At 40.8% G+C, this 19534-nt stretch overlaps 4 protein-coding genes across 4 annotated transcripts in view; all 4 read left to right on the forward strand.

The window, feature by feature from the left end:
• The window catches only part of LOC306789835 (mitochondrial ubiquitin ligase activator of nfkb 1-A-like), a gene marked incomplete at both ends in the record, with an annotated part of 83961 nt that overhangs the window by 41788 nt on the left and 22639 nt on the right, over nt 1-19534 (forward strand). The gene's annotated exons all lie outside the window — the stretch shown is intronic.
• LOC306789699 (mitochondrial ubiquitin ligase activator of nfkb 1-A-like) lies at nt 375-8581 on the forward strand (the record flags this gene model as incomplete). The annotated part of the gene is made up of 5 exons (XM_079285779.1): nt 375-491; nt 741-828; nt 920-1040; nt 7828-8059; nt 8198-8581. The coding sequence occupies 5 exons, from the start codon at nt 375-377 to the stop codon at nt 8579-8581; spliced, it is 942 nt and encodes a 313-aa protein (XP_079141905.1).
• Nucleotides 9472-13796, forward strand: LOC306789077 (mitochondrial ubiquitin ligase activator of nfkb 1-A-like; the record flags this gene model as incomplete). The annotated part of the gene is made up of 5 exons (XM_079284857.1): nt 9472-9588; nt 9838-9925; nt 10017-10137; nt 12763-12994; nt 13133-13796. The coding sequence occupies 5 exons, from the start codon at nt 9472-9474 to the stop codon at nt 13646-13648; spliced, it is 1074 nt and encodes a 357-aa protein (XP_079140983.1). The 3' UTR covers nt 13649-13796.
• Nucleotides 18479-19188, forward strand: LOC306789700 (mitochondrial ubiquitin ligase activator of nfkb 1-A-like; the record flags this gene model as incomplete). Its single annotated transcript, XM_079285780.1, has 2 exons — nt 18479-18666; nt 18805-19188. The coding sequence occupies exons 1-2, from the start codon at nt 18550-18552 to the stop codon at nt 19186-19188; spliced, it is 501 nt and encodes a 166-aa protein (XP_079141906.1). The 5' UTR covers nt 18479-18549.

Consider the following 19534-nt stretch of genomic DNA (forward strand, 5'->3'; position numbering starts at 1 on the left):
AATTCAAATTCCATGATACCCAAGTGTAAAGTTTGACATGTATAATTTTCCTTTATTTATTTCTAGCTCTGTTTGCAACTTTGCAATAATTATTGAAGTGTCTGATTCCATTGCTCATCACTTTCCATCAGTAGGACTTGATGCTGTCTGCATGTTCCTCACATGACAGCTTACATGTGCTACATTTGGGGTTGATGATGACCAACTTAGAGCACTATGAGGTGCTTTATAGACTTATACACTGCATTGAGTCCCTTTTAAAAATGCGCAGCAACATGCACCTTTTTGTCATCATTGATAGGACATAAAGCCATCTTTTCTTTTTTTTTTTTTTACCTTTGTACAGGTTGGCAGCGACAGGAGGTTCAGAGGGAATGGATGGATTTCCTATGGAGGTTACAGAGACAGTGTGTCTTGGGGCCAGCCTTGCCCTCTCAGGCATCTGTTACTATCTCTATAGGAAGAGCCGGACGACACTAGATAAACTTGACGTAAGTTGTTTTTCATGTGTAATCAATATGATCTTACATGCGTTTTTATTGTTTTATTTTGAAAGTTTAAGTTTGTGTTTTCATGTTGTTCAAGCCATCGGGAGGAATGGGATTAGTTGTGAAACCATGTAAACAATCTTTAGCTTTCACACACTGCTTGAAATCCTCTTTCTGTCACTAGAGTATGTGCACTACATATACAGTTTGTGTACTACATATACAGTGTGTACATGTGCGTTATGTTCTCAGGATGCTCCACACTTCACCATAGATGGAAAACTCAAAGACATCTTGAAAGTTACTCCAGGAGCGTGTCTGCAGTATGCTGTCATTGAAGGTAAACAGGGTGTCACAGATTTATTTACATTGAAAAATGTGTATGGTGTCCTTGTCTCTTATTATCTATCATGTGTATATGCATACTGTAGGTGCTGTGCAACCAGCAGGTGAGCCTCTGACAAGCCACTTCCAAAAAGAATTTGTCGGAGTGTTGCAGAAATTCCTGTTGAGAGAACACAGGCTGGTGTGGAACAGCCTATCACGCACTTGGTGAGAAATCTATCAAGACAAAAATACCAAGCATTGTTATGATAGCATACGTGATACTTCCTCTTTACCTTTACGTGACAGTGGACAGTTTAACGTTAACTATCACAGTGTGAAATAAAGTTGAATTGACGATCGTCCGCTGCCAATAATCTGTAAAATATGCGATCAGGACATCGTCATTCATGCTTTTCTAGTCCCAGATCTTTGATAATGTTACATAGTAAACAACTAATCTGTGTTTAAATTCACAAGATGAGAACAAAGGTTCCGGTCAGTTAGATTATGATGCGTTCAGGCGCTGTTCAGTGAAAATTTGTGTTGGACGAAGGTAAATTATAACGTCATCATGATGTATTCACATGTCATCTCGTAAAATGTAGTGTTGCTGAGAAACTTGAAGAAATCCAGTTGTTTGAAGGAGACGTTTTCACAACAATATCAATAGATATTAAAGATGAATTATGAGCTGTTTAACTTCCTAACACTAGCTCTAAGCAGCTTATACATCATTAAAACTACGAATGACAGAATTAGTTTTAATCAATAAAAATACAATCTTTTATTTCTCTTGTCTTTTAATAAAAATAAAAAAAATTAGAATAATAATACATTTTTAAAATGCGTTAACGCACGATAAAATAATTGTCGGCGTTAATTAATGAATGCGTTAACGCGAAAATAACGCATTAACTTGCCAGCATTAATTATTTTGCCTTTTTTGGCACTTTCGTAAACTGGATATTTTGGAGCTCTCAGAAATATCTGAGCTTCTATGGTTATCCCATATAAGATGACTTGGCTTTGGACTCTTCTGTTTGGATCTGATAATAGTCAAATGATGCCACTTAGTTTCCTCCAATTGTTTGTATATTTATGTTACAATGAGGCAACCCCAAATTTCTAATGTATATTTTGTCTTTGTCATCGTATGTGTAGACTAAAAAGAACTCATGTTCCTCCCTCTACATGTCGCAGGACGGACAGTGAACGAGTCTTGCACCACAGAGTGAATGCAGCGCTGGCCATCGCCTCTGCTTTGGCAGGGGCAGCAGTACTCCTCTGGGTCGGCCGACGCTACTACGATCACCTAAAAGATGGCTGGGAGCAGGAGAGGAGGGAATTAGAAAGACTGCAAAATGAAAATGCCTGTGTGATTTGCCTCAGTCAGCCACGTAACTGTGTTCTGTTGGACTGTGGGCATGTGTGCTGCTGCCGCAGCTGCTTCCAGGCTTTGCAACAACGCCGATGTCCCATGTGTAGAGAAAGAATCACACAAGTGGTGCCTATTTTCCATGCCTGAGGCACCTGTGTGATCACACAGGTGAAAATATTCCTTTATGTTCATGTTTCCTTTATGAAACAAAGTAACTGATAGATATAGCTGATCTGTATTATAGCATCAGCAAATTAAGTCATGTTACTGTACTGCATTTGATTCACAACGTACAACACAAGAAGACTGAAGGTTTGACCATTTTCACAGTAGACGACGGTGAGACACATGGCTACCTCTACACTGCCCCTCGACCCTCCTAACCCAAAATCATTTAGATCCGAGATGTTTATTGAAGCCAATCTGTCATTGAAGCCTGTTCAGTGTGTCCGAGTTTGGTTGGTGCAGAATACAAGTACTGTATATCAATACATATATATCTACACCTTAATGTATAATAGTGAATGTATGATGAATTGAAAGCCAATGTATTTTCAAAGCTGCCCAAAAGGATTTTGCAGATGTCCGTCTTTGTGCGTGAAATGAAACTCCTTTATTTCCCCTCACCATTCCGTTTGCCATTTCATCCTCATGCATTTGAAAATCTAGCCTATTTTTTTATACAAGAGTTGAACTGAAACTGCCAAAAAAAAAAAAAAAGAATGTATGCAAAACATTCTGTAATACTTTCTGTTCAATTCACGGCCGGACAGCCATGTTAACCTATGATAAACTGATGTACAACTTTTCCTATTTATGGACCATGTCGTCAGACATCGCTTCTATTCATTTTGAGTGACTGCTCTTTTTGTACTTTGTCCATTTATAAAAATTGTTTAAAATGTTTATACTTGATTTTCAAACTGCCTTTTTTGTACATTTAACTTTATAATCAAACAAGTGCAAGCTTTCCCCATGGTGTCTTGAAGACCATATTGTTGTAAAGTCTGCAATTGTGTGCTAGCTTTATGATAAGAAATATCAGCCTATATTGATGGTTACAAATTATTGTGTGGGTGTGCATGTGCAATCCCTTAAAATGATAATAATAATACATTAAAAAAATGCGTTAACGCACGATAAAATAATTGTCGGCGTTAATTAATGAATGCGTTAACGCGAAAATAACGCGTTAACTTGCCCAGCACTGATTATTTTGCACTTTCGTAAACTGGATATTTTGGAGCTCTCAGAAATATCCCATGTGATCACATGGCCACCAGTAGCATTTGATTTGTTTAATTTAATTATTGGGAGAATGCAAAGACAGAACAGCAAAAGAGTGAATAATCTCACACGGGCCTTTGGAGAGAGTGAATGCTACTAAAATGCTGTAAATCTGGACCCAGCTCACATCTCGTGATGGGTACCGAAACCACATAAATGTGCACCAGTGCCAAATTATAAAAAAATGTAATATTGATCATCTCAGACGTTTTATCTGTACTTTTTAATGTCAGTGATCATCTGCTCTCTGTGTCGCTCCTCCACACACACTGAGCAAAGTCATCTTACAGCAGATGGTTGAAGATTACTGGAGTTAACGACAGTTACTGTAATGCAATAAAACCTTTGTGAGTAAAAAGCAAATACTTTATCAATACACCTGTTATTTTAATCTGCTCTGTCTCACAGCCTCGATGTTGAAGCACAGCATGCTAGGTCGGCTAATAACAAATTTGTTGAGGATTTAATGTTCTAACTGGAGCCACAATCCACCAGGAAACAAGGCTACAATCACTTGTGCTGATTATTTAACCAGGAAGTTATTTAAAGTTGATTGCTGATGATTGCCACGGTTCTAAACAAAGAAAGAAAGAGATTACAACATCTTGCTCAAATCATAAAGTAGGCCTTTAAATCATGCCACATTAAAGTAACATAAATATGGTCTATGAATATAATTATTACCTTAACTTAACTACTACTTCATCATATATTACAAAACAAATTAGATGAAAGATGATACGTTAATCATCTGAAATACGTATAAACCTAATAATAGAAACAACTGAAGTTAGCCCGCAATTAGCTTGTTGACAAAAACGAGTGGCCATACCATTATAATTCGGCCTTTTTTAATAAACTAATTACAACTACCAACAGTCATGTCTTCAATGACCTTAATGTATTGTCACATAATGTCAAATAACGACAAATAAAGGCTAAACTACCGCGGAATCCGCTCCGAAATGCTGGCAGCTGCCACAAGATGCTAGTGGCAGCTGCCACATACAGTGGCAATCACTTCCTGTTGCAAGCTCAGCTGCCACGGAAAGTCGTGGCAGCTGAGCTTGCAACAGGAAGTGCCTGTACTAGCTGCCGCTGCCACGATTTGAGCTTGCCCTTCCTCCCGTTTCGGACAAACTCCGCACAGTGTGTTGTTGTAGAGTGTGTTGTTCTTGTTGTTAATGTTGTTGCTGGATGTGCCTATTTTTAAAATGTCTTGTTGTGGCTGAATCTGCTATCTGCTGATCTTTTAATACACAAGTTGACCTACTATGCTACCATAGGCTGTAAAAAAAAAAAAAAAAAAAATGTGACCCCCCCCAAAGCAACGTAAGGCCCCCCCGCAAATCAGTGCCTGGAGCCGGGCCTGCATACCGTAACACTTTGTCCACCACCCTCATCCGTCATTATACGTTACAGGGAAGACAAAATGTTCCCAAACTTGCGACTGAAATGACGCCGCGGCTTCTGACGTTCCTCCGCTCGCCATGACTTCACCGTTAAATGCTTCTAAGCTGCTCCGGTCACGTGAACACACTACTGCTTTATATCTGTTCACTGACACTCTGCACTGATATTCGGGGACTTGTTACTTGAAAAGGAACAGCAGCAGTAGAACTTTATTACACACTATGATGATTACGCTGTAAAAAAAGAAAAAAAATACTCGATTGATCCGCGGTTCACAAGTGATCCGAACCGTGAGGGTTGATCCGAACCGTGAGGGCTGATCCGAACCGTGAGGGCTGATCCGAACGGATCACGTATCGATCCGTGACACCACTAGTTTTAATCAATAAAAATACAATCTTTTATTTCCTTATCATTTGAATTGTAAATTGTTATGAAGAACAAAAAACATTACAAATTACTACAACAAAGTAAAGGATAGCATGTAACATTTCTGATGGTTTAAACTGACTTCAGAGCGGTTTAAATGATTTTTGGGGCGGTGGCAAAAAAACATAGTCTGGAGCCTCGTAGACCAGCTGCTATAATCAAACAAAGGGATCTGTATCTGCTGATTTGGATCTTCAATGATCGGCAAAAAAACGTAAACAAGGATCTCTAAAAGTTATATTTGCTTCTTTTTTTCTTTTGTGCTGATCCGATTTTTAGACTAGTTACTTAATAACTAGTGCTGGGCAAGTTAACGCGTTATTATCGCGTTAAAGCATTAATTAATTAACGCCGACAATTATATTATCGCGCGTTAACGCGGTTTTTTTTAAATTTATTATTAAGCAACATTTTTAACAAACGAACCAGGCAGCAAGCAGTGAACAGCTGTGTTCATGTGGTGTCACTTCCTTATTCCTTAAAATTATAATAATAATACATAAAAAAATGCGTTAACGCACGATAAAATAATTGTCGGCGTTAATTACTGAATGCGTTAACGCGAAAATAACGCGTTAACTTGCCCAGCACTGATTATTTTGCACTTTCGTAAACTGGATATTTTGGAGCTCTCAGAAATATCTGAGCTTCTATGGTTATCCCATATAAGATGACTTGGCTTTGGACTCTTCTGTTTGGATCTGATAATAGTCAAATGATGCCACTTAGTTTCCTCCAATTGTTTGTATATTTATGTTACAATGAGGCAACCCCAAATTTCTAATGTATATTTTGTCTTTGTCATCGTATGTGTAGACTAAAAATAACTCATGTTCCTCCCTCTACATGTCGCAGGACGGACAGTGAACGAGTCTTGCACCACAGAGTGAATGCAGCGCTGGCCATCGCCTCTGCTTTGGCAGGGGCAGCAGTACTCCTCTGGGTCGGCCGACGCTACTACGATCACCTAAAAGATGGCTGGGAGCAGGAGAGGAGGGAATTAGAAAGACTGCAAAATGAAAATGCCTGTGTGATTTGCCTCAGTCAGCCACGTAACTGTGTTCTGTTGGACTGTGGGCATGTGTGCTGCTGCCGCAGCTGCTTCCAGGCTTTGCAACAACGCCGATGTCCCATGTGTAGAGAAAGAATCACACAAGTGGTGCCTATTTTCCATGCCTGAGGCACCTGTGTGATCACACAGGTGAAAATATTCCTTTATGTTCATGTTTCCTTTATGAAACAAAGTAACTGATAGATATAGCTGATCTGTATTATAGCATCAGCAAATTAAGTCATGTTACTGTACTGCATTTGATTCACAACGTACAACACAAGAAGACTGAAGGTTTGACCATTTTCACAGTAGACGACGGTGAGACACATGGCTACCTCTACACTGCCCCTCGACCCTCCTAACCCAAAATCATTTAGATCCGAGATGTTTATTGAAGCCAATCTGTCATTGAAGCCTGTTCAGTGTGTCCGAGTTTGGTTGGTGCAGAATACAAGTACTGTATATCAATACATATATATCTACACCTTAATGTATAATAGTGAATGTATGATGAATTGAAAGCCAATGTATTTTCAAAGCTGCCCAAAAGGATTTTGCAGATGTCCGTCTTTGTGCGTGAAATGAAACTCCTTTATTTCCCCTCACCATTCCGTTTGCCATTTCATCCTCATGCATTTGAAAATCTAGCCTATTTTTTTATACAAGAGTTGAACTGAAACTGCCAAAAAAAAAAAAAAAGAATGTATGCAAAACATTCTGTAATACTTTCTGTTCAATTCACGGCCGGACAGCCATGTTAACCTATGATAAACTGATGTACAACTTTTCCTATTTATGGACCATGTCGTCAGACATCGCTTCTATTCATTTTGAGTGACTGCTCTTTTTGTACTTTGTCCATTTATAAAAATTGTTTAAAATGTTTATACTTGATTTTCAAACTGCCTTTTTTGTACATTTAACTTTATAATCAAACAAGTGCAAGCTTTCCCCATGGTGTCTTGAAGACCATATTGTTGTAAAGTCTGCAATTGTGTGCTAGCTTTATGATAAGAAATATCAGCCTATATTGATGGTTACAAATTATTGTGTGGGTGTGCATGTGCAATCCCTTAAAATGATAATAATAATACATTAAAAAAATGCGTTAACGCACGATAAAATAATTGTCGGCGTTAATTAATGAATGCGTTAACGCGAAAATAACGCGTTAACTTGCCCAGCACTGATTATTTTGCACTTTCGTAAACTGGATATTTTGGAGCTCTCAGAAATATCTGAGCTTCTATGGTTATCCCATATAAGATGACTTGGCTTTGGACTCTTCTGTTTGGATCTGATAATAGTCAAATGATGCCACTTAGTTTCCTCCAATTGTTTGTATATTTATGTTACAATGAGGCAACCCCAAATTTCCAATGTATATTTTGTCTTTGTCATCGTATGTGTAGACTAAAAAGAACTCATGTTCCTCCCTCTACATGTCGCAGGACGGACAGTGAACGAGTCTTGCACCACAGAGTGAATGCAGTGCCCTTTGTGTTAGTGGGATCAAATGAGACCACCGTCAGAGTCCTGTGCCCTCTGCAGGCCTCCGGACTCTACATGGAGACTACACACGAGAAGTTCCACCAAGTCAACTACGGCTTGGGTGACATCATAGGACAATACCTCAGCGGGGAGAAGCTTAAAGGGCAACTGGAGACCGAGGAAATGCTCAAAGTAAGTTGTTAGATGAGATACTAACGTTGTTAATATCTATAACTCGTATCTATAACTTTTTTTGCTAATCACAAGGGCAGATATGAATAAAAACGGATCTTAATGATACATTCCACGAATATTCCCCTCTTTTTCCAGGTGGGCACAACTCTTACCGCCGTGGGTGAGTTGATACTGGAAATGGACGGGACTCTGAATCTCCGACCCCCTTCAAATGGCTCACAGTACTTTTTGAGCAATACGGACTTTGACACCCTGGTGGGAGAGCAAGTGAGCACGGCTCTGCGGTGGAAGGCGCTGGCCATCGCCTCTGCTTTGGCAGGGGCAGCATTACTCCTCTGGGTCGGCCGACGCTACTACTATCACCTAAAAGTTGGCTGGGAGAGGGAGCAGGAGAGGAGGGAATTTGAGAGACTGCAAAATGAAGGCCCGAGAGCACGTGCTTCAGGACCGGGCCCTGAGACTCCTCAAGATGGGGAAGAGGAACACATAGAAAATGCCTGTGTGAATACAGTGCAATAGATTAAAAAACATTTAGACAATAAATATAACGTTATATAATAAGAGAGAAAAAAAAAAAGCTATCAATCTGTATTCAGCAGCAGTTGGACATGGGGAGTCTTAAAAGAGAGGAGGGAGAGATTTTAGAGAGTTCAGCTTCCTAACAGCCTGGTGGACGAAGCTGTTTGAGAGTCTGGTGGTGCGAGCACGGAGGCTCCGGTATCTTCTCCCAGAGGGCAGGAGGCTGAAGAGACTGTGTGAGGGGTGGCTGGAGTCGCGCACAATCATGGTCACTTTGCGGATGAGGCGAGTGTCATATATGTCCTGCAGGGAGGTTTTAATGGCACTTTTAACAAAGGCAGTATCGTTGACTTTACGTTGGGACTGCTGCAAATACCAAGCTAGTTAGCGTAACATAGGTACATTTAATTGCAAAACATGTGGTTGCTATTCCTTGTCAACTGACATATTTTGAATGTCAACACCAAGAAGCTACACCACACTAAACAGCTGACAAATTCATTAATGCAAGGGGTAAATTCAAATTCCATGATACCCAAGTGTAAAGTTTGACATGTATAATTTTCCTTTATTTATTTCTAGCTCTGTTTGCAACTTTGCAATAATTATTGAAGTGTCTGATTCCATTGCTCATCACTTTCCATCAGTAGGACTTGATGCTGTCTGCATGTTCCTCACATGACAGCTTACATGTGCTACATTTGGGGTTGATGATGACCAACTTAGAGCACTATGAGGTGCTTTATAGACTTATACACTGCATTGAGTCCCTTTTAAAAATGCGCAGCAACGTGCACCTTTTTGTCATCATTGATAGGACATAAAGCCATCTTTTCTTTTTTTTTTTTTTACCTTTGTACAGGTTGGCAGCGACAGGAGGTTCAGAGGGAATGGATGGATTTCCTATGGAGGTTACAGAGACAGTGTGTCTTGGGGCCAGCCTTGCCCTCTCAGGCATCTGTTACTATCTCTATAGGAAGAGCCGGACGACACTAGATAAACTTGACGTAAGTTGTTTTTCATGTGTAATCAATATGATCTTACATGCGTTTTTATTGTTTTATTTTGAAAGTTTAAGTTTGTGTTTTCATGTTGTTCAAGCCATCGGGAGGAATGGGATTAGTTGTGAAACCATGTAAACAATCTTTAGCTTTCACACACTGCTTGAAATCCTCTTTCTGTCACTACAGTATGTGCACTACATATACAGTTTGTGTACTACATATACAGTGTGTACATGTGCGTTATGTTCTCAGGATGCTCCACACTTCACCATAGATGGAAAACTCAAAGACATCTTGAAAGTTACTCCAGGAGCGTGTCTGCAGTATGCTGTCATTGAAGGTAAACAGGGTGTCACAGATTTATTTACATTGAAAAATGTGTATGGTGTCCTTGTCTCTTATTATCTATCATGTGTATATGCATACTGTAGGTGCTGTGCAACCAGCAGGTGAGCCTCTGACAAGCCACTTCCAAAAAGAATTTGTCGGAGTGTTGCAGAAATTCCTGTTGAGAGAACACAGGCTGGTGTGGAACAGCCTATCACGCACTTGGTGAGAAATCTATCAAGACAAAAATACCAAGCATTGTTATGATAGCATACGTGATACTTCCTCTTTACCTTTACGTGACAGTGGACAGTTTAACGTTAACTATCACAGTGTGAAATAAAGTTGAATTGACGATCGTCCGCTGCCAATAATCTGTAAAATATGCGATCAGGACATCGTCATTCATGCTTTTCTAGTCCCAGATCTTTGATAATGTTACATAGTAAACAACTAATCTGTGTTTAAATTCACAAGATGAGAACAAAGGTTCCGGTCAGTTAGATTATGATGCGTTCAGGCGCTGTTCAGTGAAAATTTGTGTTGGACGAAGGTAAATTATAACGTCATCATGATGTATTCACATGTCATCTCGTAAAATGTAGTGTTGCTGAGAAACTTGAAGAAATCCAGTTGTTTGAAGGAGACGTTTTCACAACAATACCAATAGATATTAAAGATGAATTATGAGCTGTTTAACTTCCTAACACTAGCTCTAAGCAGCTTATACATCATTAAAACTACGAATGACAGAATTAGTTTTAATCAATAAAAATACAATCTTTTATTTCTCTTGTCTTTTAATAAAAATAAAAAAAATTAGAATAATAATACATTTTTAAAATGCGTTAACGCACGATAAAATAATTGTCGGCGTTAATTAATGAATGCGTTAACGCGAAAATAACGCATTAACTTGCCAGCATTAATTATTTTGCCTTTTTTGGCACTTTCGTAAACTGGATATTTTGGAGCTCTCAGAAATATCTGAGCTTCTATGGTTATCCCATATAAGATGACTTGGCTTTGGACTCTTCTGTTTGGATCTGATAATAGTCAAATGATGCCACTTAGTTTCCTCCAATTGTTTGTATATTTATGTTACAATGAGGCAACCCCAAATTTCTAATGTATATTTTGTCTTTGTCATCGTATGTGTAGACTAAAAAGAACTCATGTTCCTCCCTCTACATGTCGCAGGACGGACAGTGAACGAGTCTTGCACCACAGAGTGAATGCAGCGCTGGCCATCGCCTCTGCTTTGGCAGGGGCAGCAGTACTCCTCTGGGTCGGCCGACGCTACTACGATCACCTAAAAGATGGCTGGGAGCAGGAGAGGAGGGAATTAGAAAGACTGCAAAATGAAAATGCCTGTGTGATTTGCCTCAGTCAGCCACGTAACTGTGTTCTGTTGGACTGTGGGCATGTGTGCTGCTGCCGCAGCTGCTTCCAGGCTTTGCAACAACGCCGATGTCCCATGTGTAGAGAAAGAATCACACAAGTGGTGCCTATTTTCCATGCCTGAGGCACCTGTGTGATCACACAGGTGAAAATATTCCTTTATGTTCATGTTTCCTTTATGAAACAAAGTAACTGATAGATATAGCTGATCTGTATTATACCATCAGCAAATTAAGTCATGTTACTGTACTGCATTTGATTCACAACGTACAACACAAGAAGACTGAAGGTTTGACCATTTTCACAGTAGACGACGGTGAGACACATGGCTACCTCTACACTGCCCCTCGACCCTCCTAACCCAAAATCATTTAGATCCGAGATGTTTATTGAAGCCAATCTGTCATTGAAGCCTGTTCAGTGTGTCCGAGTTTGGTTGGTGCAGAATACAAGTACTGTATATCAATACATATATATCTACACCTTAATGTATAATAGTGAATGTATGATGAATTGAAAGCCAATGTATTTTCAAAGCTGCCCAAAAGGATTTTGCAGATGTCCGTCTTTGTGCGTGAAATGAAACTCCTTTATTTCCCCTCACCATTCCGTTTGCCATTTCATCCTCATGCATTTGAAAATCTTGCCTATTTTTTTATACAAGAGTTGAACTGAAACTGCCAAAAAAAAAAAAAAAGAATGTATGCAAAACATTCTGTAATACTTTCTGTTCAATTCACGGCCGGACAGCCATGTTAACCTATGATAAACTGATGTACAACTTTTCCTATTTATGGACCATGTCGTCAGACATCGCTTCTATTCATTTTGAGTGACTGCTCTTTTTGTACTTTGTCCATTTATAAAAATTGTTTAAAATGTTTATACTTGATTTTCAAACTGCCTTTTTTGTACATTTAACTTTATAATCAAACAAGTGCAAGCTTTCCCCATGGTGTCTTGAAGACCATATTGTTGTAAAGTCTGCAATTGTGTGCTAGCTTTATGATAAGAAATATCAGCCTATATTGATGGTTACAAATTATTGTGTGGGTGTGCATGTGCAATCCCTTAAAATGATAATAATAATACATAAAAAAAATGCGTTAACGCACGATAAAATAATTGTCGGCGTTAATTAATGAATGCGTTAACGCGAAAATAACGCGTTAACTTGCCCAGCACTGATTATTTTGCACTTTCGTAAACTGGATATTTTGGAGCTCTCAGAAATATCTGAGCTTCTATGGTTATCCCATATAAGATGACTTGGCTTTGGACTCTTCTGTTTGGATCTGATAATAGTCAAATGATGCCACTTAGTTTCCTCCAATTGTTTGTATATTTATGTTACAATGAGGCAACCCCAAATTTCCAATGTATATTTTGTCTTTGTCATCGTATGTGTAGACTAAAAAGACCTCATGTTCCTCCCTCTACATGTCGCAGGACGGACAGTGAACGAGTCTTGCACCACAGAGTGAATGCAGTGCCCTTTGTGTTAGTGGGATCAAATGAGACCACCGTCAGAGTCCTGTGCCCTCTGCAGGCCTCCGGACTCTACATGGAGACTACACACGAGAAGTTCCACCAAGTCAACTACGGCTTGGGTGACATCATAGGACAATACCTCAGCGGGGAGAAGCTTAAAGGGCAACTGGAGACCGAGGAAATGCTCAAAGTAAGTTGTTAGATGAGATACTAACGTTGTTAATATCTATAACTCGTATCTATAACTTTTTTTGCTAATCACAAGGGCAGATATGAATAAAAACGGATCTTAATGATACATTCCACGAATATTCCCCTCTTTTTCCAGGTGGGCACAACTCTTACCGCCGTGGGTGAGTTGATACTGGAAATGGACGGGACTCTGAATCTCCGACCCCCTTCAAATGGCTCACAGTACTTTTTGAGCAATACGGACTTTGACACCCTGGTGGGAGAGCAAGTGAGCACGGCTCTGCGGTGGAAGGCGCTGGCCATCGCCTCTGCTTTGGCAGGGGCAGCATTACTCCTCTGGGTCGGCCGACGCTACTACTATCACCTAAAAGTTGGCTGGGAGAGGGAGCAGGAGAGGAGGGAATTTGAGAGACTGCAAAATGAAGGCCCGAGAGCACGTGCTTCAGGACCGGGCCCTGAGACTCCTCAAGATGGGGAAGAGGAACACATAGAAAATGCCTGTGTGATTTGCCTCAGTCAGCCACGTAACTGTATTCTGTTGGACTGTGGGCATGTGTGCTGCTGCCACAGCTGCTACCAGGCTTTTCCACACCGCCGATGCCCCATATGTAGAGAAAGCGTCACGCGAGTGGTGCCTCTTTACCATGTCTGAGGCACCTGTGTGATCACATGGCCTCAGTGGAGCGTCACCACGACACAAACTGTACTACGGCTTTACACCTCAAAGGTCTAAAGTGCTGCACTTAAACCTTAAAAAGGCCAACGGTAACTTTTTGAAAAAATGATTACTGTAAAACAAAAAAAACCCACAATGAAGTTTTTTTTTTAAATATTGTGCAAACACTTTGTCCACTGCAGAGTTTCAGTGAGGTATTTTATCTGTAATTGTATATGAGGAATAAAGGTGTAATTGAAAATGTTGCAGAAATGTTCACTCTCCTCTACATGTCTGTTCTGTGCCTTATTCTGGTCATGTATGTGGCTGCTGCCATGAAGACTGAAGTGTATGAATCTAAATAACTTAAGCCTGGTCAGAGTAAGCTACGCTTTTGTTTCATCCACTTTCAGTCAAATAGTGGACGACCGAGGAGGTCAACGATCAGACTCACCTGCGTCAGGCGGCTCCGACAGATGGTCAGTCTGGCGCAGGCTCGGTCAAGTCTTGCGGGAAATAGCCGTGGCGTTGCCCTTGGCCAACATCGTGGCCCGTAGGAGTGGAGGCGGGCCCTGCGGGCCGCAGCGCTCCCGGAGGCATGGTGCCTGGGAGTGTGTCACTATACACCATGCATAATTTTGGCCTATTTCTTGGCGGCCGGTGGCTAGTTGGTTCTGGAGGCCGCAGTAGCCTTATGGATGGAAGAGGGAAGACCCGAGCGCTCCTCTGCGCTTTACGGTCACCTGTCGAGAGGCTTCTTTAGCTGTTGTAGGAAGTTTTCCACGAGTTTGAACGAGTCTTGCACCACAGAGTGAATGCAGCGCTGGCCATCGCCTCTGCTTTGGCAGGGGCAGCAGTACTCCTCTGGGTCGGCCGACGCTACTACCATCGTCTAAAAGTTGGCTGGGAGCAGGAGAGGAGGGAGTTAGAAAGACTGCAAAATGAAAATGCCTGTGTGATTTGCCTCAGTCAGCCACGTAACTGTGTTCTGTTGGACTGTGGGCATGTGTGCTGCTGCCGCAGCTGCTTCCAGGCTTTGCCACACCGCCGATGTCCCATATGTCGACAAAGAATCACACAAGTGGTGCCTATTTTCCATGCCTGAGGCACCCATGTGATCACATGGCCACCAGTAGCATTTGATTTGTTTAATTTAATTATTGGGAGAATGCAAAGACAGAACAGCAAAAGAGTGAATAATCTCACACGGGCCTTTGGAGAGAGTGAATGCTACTAAAATGCTGTAAATCTGGACCCAGCTCACATCTCGTGATGGGTACCGAAACCACATAAATGTGCACCGGTGCCAAATTATAAAAAAATGTAATATTGATCATCTCAGACGTTTTATCTGTACTTTTTAATGTCAGTGATCATCTGCTCTCTGTGTCGCTCCTCCACACACACTGAGCAAAGTCATCTTACAGCAGATGGTTGAAGATTACTGGAGTTAACGACAGTTACTGTAATGCAATAAAACCTTTGTGAGTAAAAAGCAAATACTTTATCAATACACCTGTTATTTTAATCTGCTCTGTCTCACAGCCTCGATGTTGAAGCACAGCATGCTAGGTCGGCTAATAACAAATTTGTTGAGGATTTAATGTTCTAACTGGAGCCACAATCCACCAGGAAACAAGGCTACAATCACTTGTGCTGATTATTTAACCAGGAAGTTATTTAAAGTTGATTGCTGATGATTGCCACGGTTCTAAACAAAGAAAGAAAGAGATTACAACATCTTGCTCAAATCATAAAGTAGGCCTTTAAATCATGCCACATTAAAGTAACATAAATATGGTCTATGAATATAATTATTACCTTAACTTAACTACTACTTCATCATATATTACAAAACAAATTAGATGAAAGATGATACGTTAATCATCTGAAATACGTATAAACCTAATAATAGAAACAACTGAAGTTAGCCCGCAATTAGCTTGTTGACAAAAACGAGTGGCCATACCATTATAATTCGGCCTTTTTTAATAAACTAATTACAACTACCAACAGTCATGCCTTCAATGACCTTAATGTATTGTCATATAATGTCAAATAACGACAAATAAAGGCTAAACTACGGCGGAATCCGCTCCGAAAGAGTGGCAGCTGCCACAAGATGCTAGTGGCAGCAGTCGCAAACAGTGAAAACGGTCGCGAAAAGTAGTGGCAGGTACCACAAAACAGTGGTAACTGTTGCAACAACTTGTGGCACACTGTATATATATCTATATACTGCGTGTATATATCCAAGTCAATAGGTTATATGGATTGCTATCACTCTAAACAGTACAATGCATATCCATCCAAATTTATAATTTGCATTCCTTTAGTCTGCAGCGTGAAAGTGTTTATCGTTGCCATGGGCAACAGCTATCAACTGAAGTTAGCCCGCAATTAGCTTGTTGACAAAAACGAGTGGCCATACCATTATAATTCAGCCTTTTTTTAATAAACTAATTACAACTACCAACAGTCATGCCTTCAATGACCTTAATGTATTGTCATATAATGTCAAATAACGACAAATAAAGGCTAAACTACGGCGGAATCCGCTCCGAAAGAGTGGCAGCTGCCACAAGATGCTAGTGGCAGCAGTCGCAAACAGTGAAAACGGTCGCGAAAAGTAGTGGCAGGTACCACAAAACGGTGGTAACTGTTGCAACAACTTGTGGCACACTGTATATATATCTATATAATGCGTGTATATATCCAAGTCAATAGGTTATATGGATTGCTATCACTCTAAACAGTACAATGCATATCCATCCATATTTATAATTTGCATTCCTTTAGTCTGCAGCGTGAAAGTGTTTATCGTTGCCATGGGCAACAGGTATCAACTGAAGTTAGCCCGCAATTAGCTTGTTGACAAAAACGAGTGGCCATACCATTATAATTCGGCCTTTTTTAATAAACTAATTACAACTACCAACAGTCATGTCTTCAATGACCTTAATGTATTGTCACATAATGTCAAATAACGACAAATAAAGGCTAAACTACCGCGGAATCCGCTCCGAAATGCTGGCAGCTGCCACAAGATGCTAGTGGCAGCTGCCACATACAGTGGCAATCACTTCCTGTTGCAAGCTCAGCTGCCACGGAAAGTCGTGGCAGCTGAGCTTGCAACAGGAAGTGCCTGTACTAGCTGCCGCTGCCACGATTTGAGCTTGCCCTTTCTCCCGTTTCGGACAAACTCCGCACAGTGTGTTGTTGTAGAGTGTGTTGTTCTTGTTGTTGTTAATGTTGTTGCTGGATGTGCCTATTTTTAAAATGTCTTGTTGTGGCTGAATCTGCTATCTGCTGATCTTTTAATACACAAGTTGATCTACTATGCTACCATAGGCTGTAAAAAAACAAACAAAAACAAATGTGACCCCCCCCAAAGCAACGTAAGGCCCCCCCGCAAATCAGTGCCTGGAGCCGGGCCTGCATACCGTAACGCTTTGTCCACCACCCTCATCCGTCATTATACGTTACAGGGAAGACAAAGTGTTCCCAAACTTGCGACTGAAATGACGCCGCGGCTTCTGACGTTCCTCCGCTCGCCATGACTTCACCGTTAAATGCTTCTAAGCTGCTCCGGTCACGTGAACACACTACTGCTTTATATCTGTTCACTGACACTCTGCACTGATATTCGGGGACTTGTTACTTGAAAAGGAACAGCAGCAGTAGAACTTTATTACACACTATGATGATTACGCTGTAAAAAAAGAAAAAAAATACTCGATTGATCCGCGGTTCACAAGTGATCCGAACCGTGAGGGTTGATCCGAACCGTGAGGGTTGATCCGAACCGTGAGGGCTGATCCGAACCGTGAGGGCTGATCCGAACGGATCACGTATCGATCCGTGACACCACTAGTTTTAATCAATAAAAATACAATCTTTTATTTCCTTATCATTTGAATTGTAAATTGTTATGAAGAACAAAAAACATTACAAATTACTACAACAAAGTAAAGGATAGCATGTAACATTTCTGATGGTTTAAACTGACTTCAGAGCGGTTTAAATGATTTTTGGGGCGGTGGCAAAAAAACATAGTCTGGAGCCTCGTAGACCAGCTGCTATAATCAAACAAAGGGATCTGTATCTGCTGATTTGGATCTTCAATGATCGGCAAAAAAACGTAAACAAGGATCTCTAAAAGTTATATTTGCTTCTTTTTTTCTTTTGTGCTGATCCGATTTTTAGACTAGTTACTTAATAACTAGTGCTGGGCAAGTTAATGCGTTATTATCGCGTTAAAGCATTAATTAATTAACGCCGACAATTATATTATCGCGCGTTAACGCGTTTTTTTATTTATTTATTATTAAGCAACATTTTTAACAAACGAACCAGGCAGCAAGCAGTGAACAGCTGTGTTCATGTGGTGTCACTTCCTTATTCCTTAAAATTATAATAATAATACATTAAAAAAATGCGTTAACGCACGATAAAATAATTGTCGGCGTTAATTAATGAATGCGTTAACGCGAAAATAACGCGTTAACTTGCCCAGCACTGATTATTTTGCACTTTCGTAAACTGGATATTTTGGAGCTCTCAGAAATATCTGAGCTTCTATGGTTATCCCATATAAGATGACTTGGCTTTGGACTCTTCTGTTTGGATCTGATAATAGTCAAATGATGCCACTTAGTTTCCTCCAATTGTTTGTATATTTATGTTACAATGAGGCAACCCCAAATTTCCAATGTATATTTTGTCTTTGTCATCGTATGTGTAGACTAAAAAGAACTCATGTTCCTCCCTCTACATGTCGCAGGACGGACAGTGAACGAGTCTTGCACCACAGAGTGAATGCAGTGCCCTTTGTGTTAGTGGGATCAAATGAGACCACCGTCAGAGTCCTGTGCCCTCTGCAGGCCTCCGGACTCTACATGGAGACTACACACGAGAAGTTCCACCAAGTCAACTACGGCTTGGGTGACATCATAGGACAATACCTCAGCGGGGAGAAGCTTAAAGGGCAACTGGAGACCGAGGAAATGCTCAAAGTAAGTTGTTAGATGAGATACTAACGTTGTTAATATCTATAACTCGTATCTATAACTTTTTTTGCTAATCACAAGGGCAGATATGAATAAAAACGGATCTTAATGATACATTCCACGAATATTCCCCTCTTTTTCCAGGTGGGCACAACTCTTACCGCCGTGGGTGAGTTGATACTGGAAATGGACGGGACTCTGAATCTCCGACCCCCTTCAAATGGCTCACAGTACTTTTTGAGCAATACGGACTTTGACACCCTGGTGGGAGAGCAAGTGAGCACGGCTCTGCGGTGGAAGGCGCTGGCCATCGCCTCTGCTTTGGCAGGGGCAGCATTACTCCTCTGGGTCGGCCGACGCTACTACTATCACCTAAAAGTTGGCTGGGAGAGGGAGCAGGAGAGGAGGGAATTTGAGAGACTGCAAAATGAAGGCCCGAGAGCACGTGCTTCAGGACCGGGCCCTGAGACTCCTCAAGATGGGGAAGAGGAACACATAGAAAATGCCTGTGTGAATACAGTGCAATAGATTAAAAAACATTTAGACAATAAATATAACGTTATATAATAAGAGAGAAAAAAAAAAAGCTATCAATCTGTATTCAGCAGCAGTTGGACATGGGGAGTCTTAAAAGAGAGGAGGGAGAGATTTTAGAGAGTTCAGCTTCCTAACAGCCTGGTGGACGAAGCTGTTTGAGAGTCTGGTGGTGCGAGCACGGAGGCTCCGGTATCTTCTCCCAGAGGGCAGGAGGCTGAAGAGACTGTGTGAGGGGTGGCTGGAGTCGCGCACAATCATGGTCACTTTGCGGATGAGGCGAGTGTCATATATGTCCTGCAGGGAGGTTTTAATGGCACTTTTAACAAAGGCAGTATCG

Source organism: Melanostigma gelatinosum (assembly GCF_949748355.1).
Source record: "Melanostigma gelatinosum genome assembly, chromosome: 15".
NCBI classification, from domain to species: Eukaryota; Metazoa; Chordata; class Actinopteri; order Perciformes; family Zoarcidae; genus Melanostigma; species Melanostigma gelatinosum.